At 32.6% G+C, this 17027-nt stretch overlaps 1 protein-coding gene across 3 annotated transcripts in view; it reads right to left on the reverse strand.

Annotated features, from left to right (window-relative positions):
* The window catches only part of GSK3B (glycogen synthase kinase 3 beta), a gene marked incomplete at its 3' end in the record, with an annotated part of 155776 nt that overhangs the window by 36803 nt on the left and 101946 nt on the right, over nt 1-17027 (reverse strand). For all 3 annotated transcript variants that reach the window (XM_084231066.1, XM_084231065.1, XM_084231064.1), the window contains exon 7: nt 15184-15281. In XM_084231066.1, the coding sequence (XP_084087192.1) occupies nt 15184-15281 (98 nt within the window). The remainder of the gene's footprint in view (nt 1-15183; nt 15282-17027) is intronic.

A 17027-nucleotide genomic window follows, 5' to 3' on the forward strand; every position in this document is an offset into this window, starting at 1 on the left:
TTTTAAAATAAAATATTAAGCCATTGACAATTTAAGAATAGTTGCTCAGAGAAGTGAAATAAGCCCTTAAGATTTGTGTCACAGCTAGTGCATGATCAAGATAAAATAAGAATTTCAGAATTTTTTGGTTCATTCTAATTTTTTAGACTTCATTAAGTTTTTCAGAATTCAATCAAATTTTAAACTTGTTTTTTAAAAACTTCAGAAGATATACTCAAGAAAACAAAAAGGCAAGCTATAGATAAAAACATTTGCAAAATATGTATTTTGCAAAGGAACTTTACCTAGGGAATACAAAGAACTCTTATAATTAAAAAGTGAGAAGACAATCTCAATAAAAATAGGCAAGAAATATGACCAAACACTCCACCAAAGAGAGCAAATGAGCACATAAAAAGATGCTCAACATCATTTTTATTAGAAAACTGTTAATTAAAACTGTAAGGTATAACTCAGAAACCAAGAAGGTTAAAATTCAAAAGATTATATATATACCAAGTCATAATAAGGATACAGAGTAACTGAAATGTTCATTCACTGACAACAGAAATATAAAATGGTAAGGTATCTCAGAAAATACTGTGGCAGTCTGCAAAAAGTTAACCATATATTACCCATACACTCATCATTCCCACTTCTAAATATTTAGCCAAGAGAAATGAAGGCTTGTAGTCACATAAGGACTTGTAACCAAATGTACATAACATCTTTTTTCGAATGTCAAAAAGTAGAAACAACTCAAGTGTGTATTAGTAGGTGAGTAAGTAAAAAAAGGTAGTGAATGCAGACAGTAGGATGCTACTTACTAATAAAAAGAACATGGAAATCTACAAATAATTAGACTGATTAAAAGACCCAAAAGAGCAACTATAGTATATTTTCACTTACATGGGATTTTAGAAAATTTTCGTCCATAGCAAGAGAAATAAGATCCATGGTTATGAGGTGCTGGAGGGAAGAAAGTACTACAAAGAGGTGCCAGGAAACTACTGGGGGTTATAAATGTTGTTCATTATCTTGATTTCATGGTGATAGTTTTGTGGGTATATAGATATGTCAAAACTTGTCAAGTTATATGCTTTTAATGTGTGCAATTATTATATGTAAACAATACCAATAATAAAACTTTCAGAAATTATTTAAATATTACAATACTTATAGTAACAAGATTTACTATATGTCTTATTTGTGTACATTTACTCCTACACTGTTCTCCTAAATTCTGTCTCACAGTCACTTAGAGCTAAACATTTTACCCAAAATTTTATAATGAAAAATTTCAAATATATTGCACTTGTTTTTTTCTTTTTATACTTAAAAAAAGAAAAGAATCCTCTCCTCTTATACCACCTACACAGATTCTGTGATGATTTTCAGGGGTTCAAGACTTTAGTGGAGAAGTAATGGTAGATGTGGTAGTAGTAATAAAAAAGCTAGGATATTAGATGTAGTGCCTGAAGATGTAACTGAATTGTTGCAATCTCATTATAAAACTCTGAGGAGCTTATACTAATGGATGAACAAAGAAAGCTGTTTCCTGAAATGTAATCTACTTCTGATGAAGATGCTGTTGAACATTACTGAAATGACAATGGAGGATTTAGAATATTATATAAACTTAGTTGAGGCAGGATTTGAGAGGACTGACTTTGAATTTTTAAAGAAGCTCTATTATGCACAAAATGCTAACAGCATGTCATGAAATCTTTCATGAAAAGAAGAGTCAATCAGTGCGATGATCTTTATTATTGTCTTATTTTGCTAAGTTGCCACAGCCACCCAATCTTATGCAAACTACACTGATTAATCAGTGGCAAGCAATATCAAGGCAAAGACCCTCCACCAGCAAAAAGAACTGACTGAAAGCTCAGATGATGATGGTTTGCTTTTTTTTTTTTTAGCAATAAAGTATTTTTTTAATTAAGATGATGTAGAAGAAAAGATGGAGGTGAAAAAACAGCTCCGCTAGTACTTGATTTACAGGTGCTAGGTGGCTGTAACAAGGCTTAACAGGTAAAGCAGACTTAAGGAGAAGAGTACAGAGGATCAACAGCTACTGGACAAAATATATGGAAAGGGGAAATTTTAAAAGAAGACGAATTCCAAAAAGTTGGAAAAGAATCCACAGATAAAGGACAATGAACATTTAAATGACAGGGAAGTGGGTATCTTGTGACACACTCAGGCCAGGTAAAAGACAGTCCAAAGTTTACCGCAGCTAGCCAAGAAGAATTCCTTGCTGACGTTGGTCAGGTCAGTCATAATGAACAAACACACTGTAATCATCTAAAATGACTAAGTGAAGATAGTATATGTAAGTTCTTCTTTCAAAAATTACATCATTGAGGTATAGGAGAAAATAAAGAGGGAAAAAAATCTGTTTACTGAGCAGCCAGTATGTAAAAGTTTTGTGCTAAGTATGTTAATTCTCTTTTTTCATTTAAACTTTATTTTTTTTTTATTTTTTTTTTTTTGGCTTAAGCAATGAAATTTATTTCTCTCAGTTCTGGAGGCTGGGAAATTCAAGGTCAAGATGCCAGTGCACTTCTTATTTTGCGTTCTCTTCACTATTTTCAGAAGTCATCTTCTCCCTTTGTAATTTTTGGTAGAATATTCTGGTGTCTTTTCCTCTTCCTATAAGCATATCAGTCATATCAGATTAGGGCCCCACCTTATGACCTCCTTTAATCTTTATCATGTCCTCACAGGCTCTCTGTCTAAATATCGTGACACTGGGAGTTAGGTCTTCAATATTTTGAATTTTGGAGGCACACAAACTTTCAGTCCATAGAAATGTACAAATAATTAGGTTAATATGTTCCGTTGGACTTTTTGGGAACTTCATCTCTTCATCATCTGGATGTCTACTGATTTTATTCTTTTCTGTATCTGTTCTCTAAATTTATCAAATTTAGAGGTTCAGCTCTGCTCCATGTTGGAGAATTGTTCTTGTTATAAACTAAGAAGATCTTAGAATCTTTATAATAGTAGTTTAGTGAATCCTTGCAAGGTACCCCAAGATGTATACGGGAGAATAGTTAGGGACTACTTGTACTGCATGGACATACATGTTGGTGAATGGCTTTGTTTGAAGAAACTTATTAATCTATATTTGATAGCAGAGCTTACATATTTATTTCTTCCTACCACACAAGCAGCATAGAATTTTGGTATCAGCCGCGCCTCATTTAAACTTTATACTCCTTGCTCCACTTTACATTTAAAGAACTTAAGGTTACCTGAGGTAAACTGGCATCTCAAAGTTACAGTCTGTCAAGGGTAGATATTAAATTAAAATGCAAGTGTAGCTGAATCCCTAAAATGGTCTACCCAATATTAATAGCAGAAACAGGTAAAGTTTTTTAAAGAGCTTAAAAAAATTTCATAAATTCCACTGATAAACCATAAAATGAAAGATGAACCTTTGAGTTATGCAAGATATATTAAGAATTTATAATATCATTAGGTTGTAATCAAAAGTTTAAAAAATTAAAGAGACTTGAAAGTACTTCAGGATGAAAAAGTATTTCACTAAGTGGACATTCGTATCTACACAAAGGAATAAAGACACAGAAAATGATAAATATCTGGATAAATGTATGGCATTTTCCACTTGTTTTTAAATTTCTTTAGAAGAAACCAAATGCTTAAAGCAAAACAATAAAGTGCTGTAGATGTAAAATGTACATACAGGAAGAGAAAATGGAAAAATTAGAGTCACAAAGTTCTCTCTTCATATGTGAAGTGGTATATTATTAACTGCACTTCATATGGAAAGTAGTATATATTAATTGTAGATTGCAATAAAAATGTCTATTTCCCAGAATAATCTCTAAAAAAAAGCAACAAGGAGGTATACCTTGAAAAGCTAATAGACAAAATTTTTAAAAATACTCATTATATCCATAAGGTGGCAGTAAAAGAGGAAAAGGAAATAGGACTATGAAAACATACAAACAAGATGGATTTCTTAAACTTAACTATATTGATAATTACACTGAATGTAAATGGTCTAAACACTAATTAAAATGAAGAAATTGTCAGATAGGATTAAAAATCATGTATTGATGAGAAGGTAGAACAGTGAAACTCACATATGTTGTTCATGTGAGTGAAAGAGTAAAACTCCTTTGGAAAACAGTTGGGTAATTTCTTATAAAGTTAACATATACTTACATAGCCAGTAATGTTAGTCCTAGTTCTTTATTCAATAGAAATATAAGCATGTCTTCAAAGATAGTTGTAAACAAACATTCAGTGACAGCTTTACTCATAACAGCCATAAGACACAAACATGTCAAATGTTCACCCATATAGGTGAACCCATATAGGTTAAAAAAAAAAAAATACTGTTGTATATTCACGTAACAGAGTATAACAGCTTAGAACAGTACAAACAGTACAGGTGATAAAATCAACAGCATAGATGAATCTCAAAAACATCATATTAAATAGAAAAGATCAGATATAAAATAAATGTACTATATGACTCCATTTATATTAAATTCTAGAATAGGAAAAACTAATTTGTAGTGATAGAAAGCAGACCAACGATCACCTGAGAAAGAAGATGGAACATTGACTACAAGGGGCATGAATAGGGTATTTAACTGTACTACTTTGTGCATAACTATCATGGCAAACCCAGTACTGGGCAAACTTGAAGATTATCCAGGCTAGCCACATTAGAAGGGGTGATGGAAATGTTCTAAATCAGGATGGTAAATATAAATGTTGTTAAAACTCACTAAACTATATACTTATTAGAACAGGTATATTTTATTGTATGTAGATTATATATTTGTGAAGTTAATGTAAAGAGTAATCAGACCATTAAGAAATCTGGGTTGCCTTTACTACTCAAAACACAACCAGATGCTTATTCTTCTTAATTGCTATTTTAAGGCTAATAGTAAAAGTATCAAAGTCTACCAAACCTTAAAATCAGAATTATTTTATAAACATACACACTCTTTAAGAGCAAAGATATGATTTAAGATACAAAGGAATGTAAGAATGCAAAAGTAAGATACAATCCAGAAGCATTTGAAAAAAAATTTCCAGCCTCTCATGTCATTTACTCATTCTAAACATTTACTGAGTTCCTACCCTTTAGGGCAAAGAGGCATGTACATAAAACAACTAAAATCAGCCAAGATCAGTACAACAAAATAAGCATAATTACGTGTCAGGTGAAAATGCTACACTGTTATAGGGTAAGGAAGGGGGGTTCAGGAAAGGGATCTAGAGATAGTCAAGAGCTCATTTTACTTAAAGAATCAAGGAAGTGAAAGAATCAGCATATTCTTTGCATAATTAAGTATGAAGTAGAAAACAGTGTGGATTAGATAACTATAATAGCTGAGTGCTAACAAGAATAAAGATTTGATAATGGAATATCAGCAATATAAAGGCTGAAAGGCAAAAGAGTGAGATTAGGAATAGCAAAGATTCTGAATGCATCACCACCTGCAATTAATACAATAAACAGACATTTTAACAAATCCTACTTCTCAAAATATCTCTAGGTTTTATATTACTTTTATTAGGTTAGAGTACATTTCCATCTTATTTACTTTAGCTGAACTAAAGTGTTTGGAATCTTTGAAATTGTATAACTGAAATTCTTCATTTTATAGATAAAGATATTTGATATGGATTTCACCATTTCAGACACAAAACAAGTATTAGGCAGTTCTTCTGGATTTGAGAATAGAGAGGGAACAAATTATTTTTAACTTTTATGATTAAAAATATGTATATAGATATAATGCTTATTTCTAAAAACTGAGTCTGTGATTTAAAGATAATGAAATTGCACATAAATGTTTTATGCACTTTTCATAAGTATAATATTTTGCACAATAAAAAAGGGGGACAATCTAAAAAATTATCACACCATTGAAAATAGTAGCTATTTCCAGTTATCTACTGATAGTATTAGAATAAAACCTTCCCATTTATTGTAAAAACATGTCTTTTCTTTAGCCCTCCATACCAGAATATCATGAGAGGTGGGGGGATGGAAAGAATCAGAGGGTCAGCCTTCCACATCCCTTCAGGGATGCTGCTTACACTTTATGATTAAATATTTTCTTTTCATTTTTACTTGATCCATCCACATTTGTTAGCATTTTTTTCCATTTAATTAAAGATTTATCAGAGACCTATGAATATAATCAGGAATTATGATTTAGAAATAAAGCCTAGAATCTGACAAGAAAGAGCTCTGTGATCCAGGTATTTCGTTCACAGACTTGCATTTTAACACTTCAACACCAGAGGTCACCAAACCTTAGCAACTGAGTTGTCTTTAGAGCAAGGGTAAAGCAAAAAAATCTGAGTAGAAAGTTATTACTCCTCTGCTTAAAATGTTGCTACATTTTCCAACTGCCTAAAGGGTAATGTGGCCTGACCACTGCCCACAACTCCAGCCTTTTCTCTCCTGAAAAATTCAGAATCTTAAGCTTACACTCATAAATCAAAACACAACAGAACTTGGTATCACTGAGCATCTTTGTCCAAATTAGCAGGTATATCCTCCATTCCCTTCCTCTAAGTGGTGAATATCCACACCTGTCCATGTTTCAAGGTTCAGTTCGAGTTATTTCTCCTATGAAGCCTTTCCAGATAGCACTATCTTCAAATAAAATGCTTCTGCTTTTGTACTCCGCTCAGATTTCTGGAATAAAACCTGCCTATTCCTTTGCTGTTAGTTGTTCACCACCTTCCTTCAATGAAGTCACTGAACTCCTTGAGAGCAATCATCTGACAAAAATCATTCACTAAACCAATACATGTTAAGGTGTTAAAGAGGTATGTAACTCGGAAAGATAAAAGGAATGCATGGTCAGCTAATTTTATAATGAATTCAAAAGAAGCTTTTAAAATACTGGTAACTGTATAGCATAGAAGAAGAGATACTATGTAGCATCCTTAAATAAACATCTTTATTTCTTTTCTGCATAAAAGAACTGTTCAATTTGGATATCAGGATGACTAGTCCTATACCATATACTTGACAAATTTCTCTAATTAGGAAACTAGAAAACTGAGTTACTCTATTTCAAAATATTAGTTCTAATGACATTGGAATCACTACCATACATTTTCACTTCCAGATGACTGATACAAAATGTTATTCCTTCTAGTATGTCCCTATAATTTATAGGTCTTCTTAAAAACCCAGTAGATATAGGTAGCAAAAATATTTAACTCTCGACACAAGCAGACTTTTATACAATTTCTACCAGTATCATACAATACGGAGTTAAAATTTTCATAGCATTTTTTGTGTGGTATACAATGTTTCTTTTGACTTTTCCCTTCTAGGTTTTCAAAGGGCAAGAAGCAAAAAGTTATAGCAGCAGCAGCTATAAAGGAACAAGTTTAAAATGCTATTAATTTCAGTGAAGAGCAGCAAGTTGTTGTGTTATTTAAACATAACTACAATGATTGGCTAATTTAACTTTTTTTTTTCTAAAAAAAAAAAAGATTTATTTATTTATTTATACAAGCACTGGGTACAGTCAAAAGCACAGGAGGGTGAGAGAATTCGCCAGAGTGGGAAACAGAACAGAAGTACACTGCTAAGGGGAGCAGCGGGCATGGCAGGAGAGGTCTGCACGCCATGTGGGATCCTCACCGGAGGTCCGGGATCAAACCGGCGCTGCAGAGGCTGCAGGCAGCTTTGCAGCCCAGTGCTCACCAACTGAGCCACCAGGGGAGGCCCTGGCTCATTTAACTTATTTAGACTAGGAAGATGAACTCATACAGGAGTAGGGTAGTCCCTTTATGTGCCATCTGTTACTTAACTTGATCTGCTCCCATTCCTTTTGGGGGCCAGAGGGTAGGAAGTACAAATTTAAGAATTCCTCTAGAATTCTTTGAAGCACTATTGTCAGAATTCATTGCTTTCTTTAAAATACACAATAAACAACAAAGTTAATCAATAGTTCAAAACAACTGATGCCCTCATCATAAAATTCACCTCTTTAAAATATACAATTCAATGGTTTTCTAGCATATTCACAAAGATATCATGACTATTATCTAATTTTAGAACATGTTCATATACTGTACATATGAGCAGTCGCTCACAATTTCACTCTCCCTAACTCCCAACAACATCTACAGCCACATTTTACATTAGACCCTCAGACCTTATCACCTTATTGCTCAAAGTCTATACCCTTAACCAGCCTCTCCTCAAGCTCCCCAACCCAAGGTAACCACTATTCTATTCTGTTTCTTTGACTCTGGCTTTTCTCTCTCTCTTTTTTCAGATTCCATATGTAAGTGATATCAACATAGTAGTCTTTCTCAGTCTGGCTTACTTCACTTAATATAATGTCTGCAAGGTCCATCCATCCATGTTGTCACAAAACAGTAGGATTTCCTGCTTTCTCACGGCAGAATAATATACTATCAATATTATATATCTACTGTCTAGATTACTGTAGCTATATATTGTTTCAAAAATGGAAATTACAAGTCCTCCAACTTTTCTTTTTAAAGATATCTTTTACTGGTTACTTGATTCCTGAGTTAAAGCCCTCCCTCCCACCCAATGGGTAACTATTGTTTTGGCTATGCAAAACATTTATCATAAAGTAAAAGTTATTCTTGAAGGGTTAATATCTACAGGAATAAAAAGACCTTTTCTTCTAGGTAATCTCAGTGAAAATGGCATGCTCAAGAAGGGAGTATAAAACAGAGGTGGGGGGGCTCCCCGGTGGCCTAGGGGTTGTCTCAGTGCTACCACTGCTGCAGCCTGACTTTGATCCTTGGCCAGGGAGGCAACCCACATGGCACATCAGACCTTTCCTATCTTGCTGGCTGCTCCCCTTAGCAGTGTATTTCAGTGAATTCGTCTGTTCTGCTCCCCACTCTGCCTCTGGTAAATCCTCTCTCACCCTCTACACCTCTGGCCTACGCCCCAGTTCTTCCACTAAATAAATAAATAAATAAATAAATAAATAAATAAATAAATGAATGAATGAATGAATGAATGCTTTTAAAGTAAAATAGAAAGGGGAATCAGAATCTCTTGGGTTAACCACCCCCCCCAACTACTATTTCCCAAATTTTAAGACATGCTAACATTTTAAACATACATATATCACACAGCTTTTGCTTCCTTTGAAAATGACACTTAGTAGTACAAGCCAAAATTTCCTTCATGTTTCCTTTACCAAAGCTATCAATAAAAGAAAATTTTTTAAATAATAGCATTCAGTGTGCTTTTAGGAAAGGAGTATGCAGGCACAAACCATAATATGGGGATACGATAAAAGTATTAAAACTTTTGCTAAACAAAAAAGGTGAAAATAAGGTTGAGTTTTATCTTAAAGTATTAACAGAAGAATCCACCATTACAATCTTGATTGCTTTAAATGAAACGCAATTAAACCTAGTCCAAAGACATCTCAAGCTGATTTGGTATAGTCACTATAAGATTTAGGGGTTGTTTATTTTAATTTGTTATCAGGTTTTTTTGTCTCCCAAACTACTAATATATAATAAATATGATTTCAATGGTTTTACATATTAACATTAAGGATCAGGTTGTTTTCCCCAGAGCTACAAAATTCCACGAATAGAAGATAACAATTTAGCAAAACATGAATCACAAGTGCTTTTTCTATTATCCAATGCCTCCTGGATATGATGGTGGTGATGATAATCATCATCATCATCTTCATCTTCCTAGAATTAACATAAGGATTAAATGTGGTAAATACATAAGCTGCTCAATCCATTGCCTATCACAGAATAAGGTTTCAATAAGCTTATATTATCAGTAGTTTCCCAATATTTGAAATGTAGATTGCCTGAGAAACCAGGAAGTCACTGATCACTTTGTCTAAATTAAACTGTTAACAGCCATCAGTCAAATCTAAACTAAAAAAACAATTATTCAGACCAGAATTTGTAACAATATGGTTCTTAACTGTGTAACTTTTTACTTATTTGCTAACAAAAGATTTCAGCACAAAGCAATTTTTCAAACTATTTTTTCAGTTTCTATGAATACAAAGATATGACTTAAAAAAAATTCAACATCACAGAATAGTAAAAGTAAAAATCCTCTTCTCTCCTTCTCAAATCTTCTCTCCATGCTAAATCTTTTTCCTTCTAAATCCTTTTCAACTGATAAGACATCAGAAGAAGCAAATTCTTTCTAATTATTTGTAATAACATGACCAAATGATCATTGGGATTTTATTGTTTTCAACTTCAAATTTCTTAGTTTCTGCAAAAGATTAAATTTTATGAGCTCATACCTGTGACAGAGCTATCTATAGATATTTAAATAGAATGATACTAAGTGAAAATTAAACAATAGTTTAGTAATATTGTTTTACAAGAGAAATTAACATTAATTGCCTTATAACAACTATATTATTGCAAAGAATTTAAGTAGCTACAAGTCTAATATGTTTTTCTAAAAGACAGATACCCATTTTTTATGTTACTAAAACTATGGAAGCTATAATGATGAAATTCTATCATCAAGAGATGGGATTCTGACTAATTCTGCCCTAAAACTATTCTATTAGATAACAATGCTCAAATTATTACTAAACCTAAGTAAATACTTATGAAATGAATGAAAGTATATCTTTAGAAATACATGCAAAACTTGCAATTTCAGAAAATAGTTGGTTTCTTTCAAACTTTTAGTTTTGTGATAATTTAAAACAAAAATTGAACACTGGGCTGAAGCTCATCTTTCCTTACATGAAATTTGTATTTTAAAATTTGGAAAGGGGGAAAAAGAAATTACTAGTAAAACTTACAGCATTCCCAGATTCAGAACTTTCTCAACTGCATCAAATTTAATTCATTTGGGGATTCTGGGGTACATTTGTTATTTATATAAGAAAGTTAATGATCAAATCTTTGAGAAGCCAAATATATAATTTCTTTTCATTGGCAGTGATATATCACTTTACCTTAATATTATTCTTCTCTGAATCAATTATGTAATTCAAAATCAATGCAATAAAGATGAAATATGAATGAGATCACTTAGTCAAAATACTTCTTTACATGAGCAATATTAGTTAAAAAAAAGTCTACAAAACAGATGGCATTTTTGTTTAAATATATAGACTCATAGAAAAGTATGTCAAAATATTTGTAAAATTTGTTTTTCATATGCCAGAACTTGAATGTCTGCACGTCTATGTTTTCTGTCTTCTGCAATGAGCATATAAAATCATAGTATATATAATTATATAAAAAGTAATCATCAATTAAAAAAAACTATCACCTTCTTTAAATCTTCAAAAGAATCGTTTTTTGGTTTTTTTTTTTTTTTTAAAGATTTATTTATTTATTTATACAAGCACTGGGTACAGTCAGAGGCGCAGGAGGGTGAGAGAATTCACCAGAGCCAGAGCGGGGAACAGAACAGGCAGACTGACAAAGTACACTGCTGAGGGGAGCAGCGGGCGGCAGGAGAGGTCTGCGTGCCATGTGGGACCCTCACTCGGCAGCCGGGGAGCGAACTGGCGTTGCAGAGGCTGTGGGCAGCTTCACAACCCAGTGCTCAACCGCTGCGCCACTGGGGAGGCCCCAAAAGAATCGTCTTTCTAAATTATCTAACTTCTAGCAAAAGATTTCAGCTTAATACAATTTCTGAAACCAAGAACAAAAAATCCCAAAAGGCAATTTATGTTATTTAAACCTATGCTTGGTAGAGATTCCCCTACAATGTTTACTTTTTTCACTAGGTATCTGAAACCACGAGATATTTCTTGGGGTTATTGTAACTAGTATTGTAAGGAAGAATTTAAGGAAAAAAATATTATCATCTGAAAAGTCCCTAATAGAATATTTTTTTACAAATGTTTTGAAAATCCAAGCATTTTTTGATTCCAAAGTTAACTGCCATAATGAAATGCTGCTCTGACAACCCTATGTATGAAATCAACCTAAGAAAGCTAAGTGTTCTTCATGCTTAAAAATTCTCTTGCATGACTTTCAATTACATTCTGCTTTACATTTTTAACTTATTCTGAAGATGATGTATTTGAATTGTATTCTAAATATTTTGCAAAAGGCTTCTCATTGGAGGGTAGGGGATGAAAAAGGTTAACTAGTATGAGAAAAAGTTAACTAGGTTTATAAAATTCTAACTCATGTTGTAAATTACTGGTGTGGAAATCTGGGTCAGTAAAATTTAATAAACAATATTTACAATAATCACTAACTTATTAATTTCAGGGTAATTCCAAATTCATGAATGAATAATGGTCTAGAAGCTTAATTCACTTTCCAATTTTACTAAAAACTATTTGGGTGACCTAGGATATTAAAATACAACAATAAAATCCCTGCTTAGAAAGTTTATAAAATAATGTAATTATGTGTCTACCACGTATAAAATTCATGAACTGTGTTGGATAATTGTTCATTTTTTACATAAATTCAAATTCAGAGGGGAGATACCTATTTAACTGGAGGATTTGCTACGCCGAGATACTCCAGAGGAATCCCCATGAAATTTTCAAGAGAGAAAGCAGAAAAAGAACAGGAAAGAACAGATTAACATGGATTAAGGATTTATGACTATCACCTCAAAATAAATTATTGAATTGGGCACCTATGAGACCACATTTCACAATCCAAATCTATTCCTGAAACCCTGGTTAGCAGAAATGACATTACTTGTTCAAAATATATATGTCTTAATAGCATTTAACTTGAAAGCTAACCTATACAACTTCTCTTTGCTGACTTACAATTTAGATCACAGAACTGGAATAGTTACTTCAAAATTAGTTATGAATTTTTATTTCAATGACATATCATATATTCAAATTCAAGGAACAGATATAATCAACAAGAAATAGAGCTATAAACTAACTACCTTTCTCTCTCTCATATTCCACAATACAATGTCTGTTAACCTCAATGTAATGTATAACTTCAAATCACTAAACAGATAGTAAACCAGTACTGATAGTTCATTTATCCTTGGCAATCATGCTTAAGACCGTAAAAGGAACTTAAAGTGCTCTACGATGCTAATTCCATAATCTCATATCACCTTCACATCTATAGACAATAATCTTAGACCCTACAGTTGGGTGAAGACTGTTCCTTATGTTTAACTTCAAGACAGTAACACATGAAAGAGATTATTTTGCTTCAGAGTTGGCTTACTTCTACCAATTGATCATGGACCAACTTACAATAAATAAGCACTAGATGAAGTCTTTAGTTAAACCGAGTTTCTACTAAAATCTATTAAATATGTACAAACCTTTATTTGCAGAAAATGGAATTACAAAGAGTGCTGGGAAAAGTTCTGAAGTTTTTAAGCTGTGATGGCTTATTATCACAGATATCCCCTAATCCCTGAACAATTTCATTTACATCATGTATGAGTTAATGATAAAAATCATCACAAAATTCTAAACTATAATCAGAAAAAAAAAAAGACAATTCCAATAAGCTAAATCTATATGACAAATAGAATAGCAATATATCCAAAGAATTGTAGTATGGCAAGCTCAAGTAAAGCAAGTGAAAAGTGTGAGGACAGAAGAAATGCTGAATAGGTTATAAGAAAGCAGGAGTCAGCAAGCTAAGACCCGACCTGTTTTTGTAGGGACCATGAACTAAGAAATGATTTTATAATCAGTTCAATCAATTTAATGAAAGGGAACACTAACTTTGAACCCCAACTAAGAAAACCATTGTAGCCCACCCCCAAAAGAACTCTACTTTTCTAATTAGTAGACCTGTATTACAAAAATGTTGTGCTCTACTGTAATCAATGAAAATTTGTTTTCACTTTTCTTGTATAGCTTGATTTATGTTTTTGCCCACAATACCTAAATTATTTTATGTAGTTCTTAACAGGAAAAAGTTTGCCAATCCCTGTATCAAAACATTAATTTGGATATTGGGGAATACATAGGCTTTTAGGAAACAAGAAATCAAACTATTTTAACTTAGATTACTGTGCAGTGTAGAGATCAGCAAACAAGTAAGTTTGCTGAGCAAAAGTTAAAGGTTTGACTTGAAACTGTAAGATGGTTACCAATAAAATACAGCAAACCCCAGTGATCTCAGAGACAAAAATCTAAGAAATTGCACGAATAGTGAGGATTCTTGATCACACAGCTCCTTTCAATCATTTTTGAAAATACAGCTATCCAGCAAAATCACTTATCAAAGTTAACATTTTTATTACAGAAGGCAAGGATTTTAAAATAACTTAGTCATAGTCATGTGTACAAATGGTAAGAACCATCAAGGAGGTATGTTTGGTGCAGCACAATAAAAACTAAGTTGCCATGGTATAGAAACAGGCTTCATCCCAAAGTAGCAATCTGATGCTTCAAGTATTCTGAAAAACTGTCAGGAAACTAAGAAGATTCTTTCATTGGATGATGGAATGAATGAAATGACCTCTAAGGAGATTTTCAAAACTACCCATGAAATATTTGAAAAATCAGGAATAAAGTGCAAAAGACAGTAGGGATTGTTGCTTTAGCCTAAGTATAACCTTAGAATGAACAATCTTTTTGTCTAAATATATACCTACCAGACTTTTTAGGAAGAGGTAAGAGGAAAATTTCTTTAAGATCTCAAATGCTAAAAACTCAAAATCTCAGCCCTACATGTTCTTAAAAAAACAATATTCCAAGATAACAATATTTTTAATATGGTATTGCTAATAAAGGTGTTGACTGATGAAATACATTGAAATGGGAGTCAAAATTCTATTGTTATCAGTGTCTACTCTTATACGCAAATACTCATTTTTTTCATTTTGTAAATATTTATATATTGAATGAATACAAGCATCTCCAATGTATACAGCAGAGTATGAGAAACAAAATGGTAAGCAAAAATAAACATAGCTTCTGCTTTTATTCATTTTATATGTTCTAGTGATCTTAAACATTTAAATATTTTAAACAACAGATATATACTTTTCCTGACTCAGATATCCAAAACACCTTTCCCTTGATGATACAACAGAAAAATAACTCAACAGAAACCAAAAGACCATGCTGTCATACTTTGTCTATGCTTCAGCTTGCTATATTATCTTGGATCATTTTCTTCATTTTTTAAGTTGTTTACTGGTATTCGTGTGATATGGAGTCTCAAAATAGCAACAAAATTCCTTCTAGTTAAAAAATGCAATGTTCTCACCTTGATAATTTCCACCAATTGATCCACACCACTGTCCCCTGGAAATATTGGTTGTCCTAGCAACAGCTCAGCCAACACACAGCCTGCAGACCATACATCTAAAGATAAAGTAAAATGAAGATCTTGTGGATAAGCTGTATGGAAAAATGTTTATATTCATTTCTAATTTTACTTTGCTCAGACAGATATTATCACAAGCTAAAGATCATATATTCCAGAACAGAGAGAAAAAGCCATAAAAATTAGTGCATTTTAAAATTTTTAAACAAGGTCAATGAAATTATTTCAATAAAAGGCAAAGTCTATTTAATATCAAATATCAGGTATTCAAGTCTTCAACAATCAAGACAAGGCTATCGTACCAAAACATAGGACATGATTATTTATCCTAATTAAAAATGTGTCAAAGTGACACCACATCTGCACATTACTAAGTGCTTACAGAGTAACGGCAAGCAAGGCTTCAATCTCCTAGAAACAGGGTTTTAAGTCAATGAAAATTTTGAGAAAAAAATTTTGAGATTTTAAATGGCTGACTTTTATGTTGTAACATGACTGACAGAAAAATGCACTTAAATATATTATCATCGTTAAGTGCAAAGAGAGATTTCACAAATTAGAAGTAATTCACTTTTAATTCCAAGTGGGAATCTCGGTGCTTACAGAAAAGTTCTAAAAACAATTTAGTAACTTTTATTAATTTGTAAATTTAATAAATTAAAAAATAATTTAAAGTATACATTCTGGCTTACCCAAGATAGTCCTAGTTTAGATCTACTGTCCTGGCATGGTTACTAGTAGTATCGCCTTTCCCTCTTAAAATTATCACCAAATGAGAGGATAAATTATATGGTCACTCTACTCACAGCCCACTATTAAAACTTCCTACAAGGAGAAGCTAATTTTCAGTTTTTAGCTGCCCCAGATTACTGAGTTTTATATGTCCTAGCAATCAAGTGTTCTAGGGAGATGAACTTAAGTCAAGAGGGAATGGAAATCCCTGCTCCAGTGTCTATATCTTACTGACCTAGAAAAATGATAAAATATTTATTTAATAAATTCAAGTTGATACTGTCCAGTCCCAAGCAATGATAGCAAAGACACCTATTTTGCAAACAGAGACTAAGAGAATCCTCCTTGATATATCAGGAAATTGCTTTAAAAAGAAAACATGAAAACCTGCTGGGAAATCTTTACTTCACATCAAAGCCAACAGCAATACTCTTAAAATCAGATGGAAAAACTATTTCTCGTTAATGTAAATGCTTCATTTTGATCTAGGCTAAAACATATCCCTATACCTAGGCTAATAAGATGGAAGGTAATAGGCATTTACATCTTTCCCCTAAAATGAAGAATAATTCACCGAAGGAGACACGCCTAGAAAAATGGCAGGTGAATATTAATACTTTTATTAAAAAGGACCCCACAGGGAACACTTTCTTATGCAAGATTAGTTACTGATATAGGAGATAAGGAGTAAAATATAAGGAAAACTATTGCTTAGTAGTTGCCACAGTAGATTAATAATCAAAAGAATCAGGTGGCATCCATACTGTGATCTTCAATTCACAGTAAACTCAGGCAAATTACTAACTCATTACAAATTACTAAAATGTCTTTCACTTTCTGGGTGGCACCAAACCTCTTCTGTTCTTACTTTACAGGACAAATGGAATCAATTCTTCAAACAGGACAAAACAGAAGTAAACAGAAGGCACACCAAAAAAAACATGTGCTTTGGCTCATTGAATTTTCTGGTTATTTGGGGGTTGAGCCAAAACAGCATTCTGTTATACGCTTAACTCTTAATTTGTGGCAAAAGTGATCTTTCAACACCATGT

Source organism: Talpa europaea (genome assembly GCF_964194135.1).
Source record: "Talpa europaea genome assembly, chromosome: 4".
Lineage (NCBI taxonomy): Eukaryota > Metazoa > Chordata > Mammalia > Eulipotyphla > Talpidae > Talpa > Talpa europaea.